General features: G+C 38.9%; 1 protein-coding gene across 1 annotated transcript in view; it reads right to left on the reverse strand.

The window, feature by feature from the left end:
- LOC107690698 (inactive dipeptidyl peptidase 10-like) overlaps positions 1–3362 on the reverse strand; it is a 43134-nt gene that overhangs the window by 29949 nt on the left and 9823 nt on the right. Inside the window, exons 4-5 of the mRNA XM_016489090.1 lie at positions 1684–1778; positions 1196–1270 (exon numbers count right to left, since the gene is read on the reverse strand). Of these exons, the coding sequence (XP_016344576.1) occupies positions 1196–1270; positions 1684–1778 (170 nt within the window). The remainder of the gene's footprint in view (positions 1–1195; positions 1271–1683; positions 1779–3362) is intronic.

Genomic DNA, 3362 nt, shown 5'->3' on the forward strand with positions numbered 1-3362 from the left:
CGCGTCCGCGCCTCTGCGGTGATACAAGAGACATGGGGCGAATTCCAAACAGAAGTGAGCATCCCTATGCCCTACTCCCTTCGAAGGGCAGAGCCCTTGAAGTGTGTTCTTTGAAGGGTGCAGGGTATTACTGTCTCGTATAAGCGTTTGGAACTCCCTCGGCGAAGGGAATGACTGACCAAATGTTACCTTGACAACGCTGCGCGTGCGTGCAGCATTCAGTACTCCATCAGTTGTTGCAAATAAATATTTATTATAATTATTATTATTTTATTCAAATATTGTCTAATTGTGTCTTATTTACTATTAAACGTTTTCAAACTAAACTTGCTTACACTACCGTCTTAAATCATATTTTTATCACTGACGAAAAATATGTTGTCTTACATTAAATTAGAAAAATTTAATTAGCCTATTCTATTTATGTTTGTATGTGAACTCGAAATCAACCCCAACTTTGCTTTAAAAAGCATCACAAGATCTCCTAACCGAAGATCACATGATCACTAACGGAAATCACATTGTGTGTGTATATATATAGATATATATATATATACACAAGTGATTTATTATTATTATTATTAGGGCTTCATGTTAATGTTAATTTAATGTTTTTGCTAAAAAAAAGTGCATATAGCTGCTAATTGTATTTGTTGTTTGTTGATTTTCAAATATAAAACTTATTGAAATGTTTTCAGTGTGTGTATCAGTTCTTTTTGAACGTTTATATCTAATTTTAACAAAACCGTGACAGTATTGATAACCGTGATAACTTTGGTCACTATAATCGTGATATGAAATTTTCATACCGTTACATCCCTAGCTGGCAGCATTCCCCAAAGTGTCCCCTAGAGGGGGACACAGCATCTCGTTCCCACTCTGGGAACCATGGTTACATGCATAACCCGAGGCGTTTTTCTAGGAAAATCCAGAGGCTGTGACATAAAACAATCATAACAGTTAGGGTTAGGCTGTTAATTAGGTTATGACCTGTTATCTGTTAATGACATTTGGTCTCTTGTGTGTTATATATCTCTGTTTTGGACAACATTTGCTCGCGTGCCGATTGCGAGTGTGAATAAGCACAAGCTCACGGTAACTGGCTGCAGTTCATTTATGGGTTTTCTGATTCTGACGTACTGTACCTTTAACTATTAAAAAGAACACATCTGTTATTGCAGAAAGCAGCACATACCTGTTTGACATTGTAGGCGAAAAGCACATACTTCATGTCTGGGCTTATGGAGTACCTGGTGGCTTTGAAAGTATCCTGGAAAAACATGAATGATGTTATCCTCATTACTGCATTCATATCCCATAAACTACAGACTGCGCTTCAACGTTCCTGCTGGGAACATCTCATTATGAAAACCTTAAGGCCTCATATCATGAAAACAATTAAACTTTCTTGATCTTTAGAGATAAAAGTTAATTGTACTATAAAAGCAGTTCTGTGGTCTTGAATTTATGAATTATTATGTAAACTGTTGACAGGGTCATTGGTGTAAATTCAGCTATCATTTTGTCTTGTGGACTGAAAACATCGGTTAGGTGAAATAGATTATTCAGGGCACTACTGAATAAACAAACTCACAAGATTTTTGATGCCGCTTATTTTATTAATTATTAACATTCTGCAAATTGCATTAGGTATATGTAAACGCATGTTCAGGTTTTACTCACGAATGTGGTGTTCTTCAGCACGATCTCGGTCTCATTCGTGAGGATGTTAAACCTGATCACATGACCATGATGATTTCTGTAGATGACCTCAGATTCTGGCAAAGAGTGAAAGAGGAGAAAGAGAATATATAATAGCAAATCGTGTTTGTAAGGTTTTGAAGAGCATTCACATCTCACAGCAATGCAGGATCAAACGCACCTTTTGGTCAAAGTGCTCATCTTGGTGATTTATTCGTGTAAACACAGTCAGCAATGTTTAAATGAATGCAAACATACATCTGATTGGTCAAAATCCATCTGTGTATTATTAGATTTTACAGTCTAAATGCAGCTAACAGACCAGCTGCTGCTTGTCATTTATTTGCTAAGTCCTATTTATTTCAAAACGAGTTCCCCTTTCTTTCCTGCATTTGACCTGCGCTCTCGCTCGTGTCCGATCTATCTTCTGACGGATAAACAAGCAGGGCTGCTCATCTGTTTCACGTCAGGTTATTCACATTTATGAGCTGCATGATGGCTGTGAAGGTAAATTTTCAGTCTGAGAGTCTCGCGGAGCTGCTATTGACTGCAGTGAGGAAAAGCAGACGGTGAAACATTAATAAAGCTCTCAGTTTCCAGCTCTAAACCGGAACAAAACTCTGAGTGCTGAAAGCAGAAAGTATCTGGATAACTGACTAATGGAATAATTCAAAAGTTACAGACACAAAATAAAACCAAATAAATAAAAAAATACAGCAGATATAATTATACTAGATTTTTTAAAATTAAATATATGATAAAAAATCTAAAAAAAAAATTTCTGGTAAAATCTTACTAAAGTCCCTGAGTGAGCGTACTACATAAAAAAGTTTTCTACTTGCATTAAATACCGGGACCGTCCAATAAAATATGGATGAAGGGCTGCTCTGAATAATGCTGATTAATGCATTTACAGCACAAACATTTGTCTAAAAGGCTCAAACAGATGATTGATCTGATGTGTAACGGCACAAACGGCTCGACTCAAAGAGCTCCAGGACGCAGCACAACATACACGAGTAAGAGCTGAATTCAGCGAGAGGTTTGTCTAGAAGATCCAGAGGAGCGTCAGTCAGAGGACAGTCTCTATTCAACAGCAGCACAGCATTCATGAGATGGGAGAAAAGCTGCTGTGAAATATTTATTCTGTTGTTCTCTGCAGATGAGATGTGTTGACTCGTTCTGAAGGTCACGTGCTGAGCTTACACACAAACGCTCGCTAGAGGACGATCTACACACTCAGAGTTATGTCAGATTGAGCTGCATCACATCCATGGCTGAGAACACTGAAGAACAGAGCTAAGCTGAAGTCTGGAGTGACTGATAAACACAGATCTGTATGGAAGAGAAGCAGGAGCTGAAGGATTCACTTCATCACACACAGACACACTCACACTCACACACACAACACACACACAATGAAATATTCATGCTGCTGCTGCCAGTGTAAGACCTGAGTGCCCCTTCCCCCGTCCTGTTACCATAGCAACTACCACATCCACCACTCAGACATACACACACTCACACTCACATTCACACAAACACGCACACTCACGCACACACACACACACACACTCACACTCACACGCACACACACACACACACACACACACACACACACACTCACACACACACACTCACACTCGCACACTCACACACAC

Source organism: Sinocyclocheilus anshuiensis, unplaced genomic scaffold, assembly GCF_001515605.1.
Source record: "Sinocyclocheilus anshuiensis isolate Anshui unplaced genomic scaffold, SAMN03320099.WGS_v1.1 scaffold2747, whole genome shotgun sequence".
In the NCBI taxonomy this organism is placed as follows: domain Eukaryota; kingdom Metazoa; phylum Chordata; class Actinopteri; order Cypriniformes; family Cyprinidae; genus Sinocyclocheilus; species Sinocyclocheilus anshuiensis.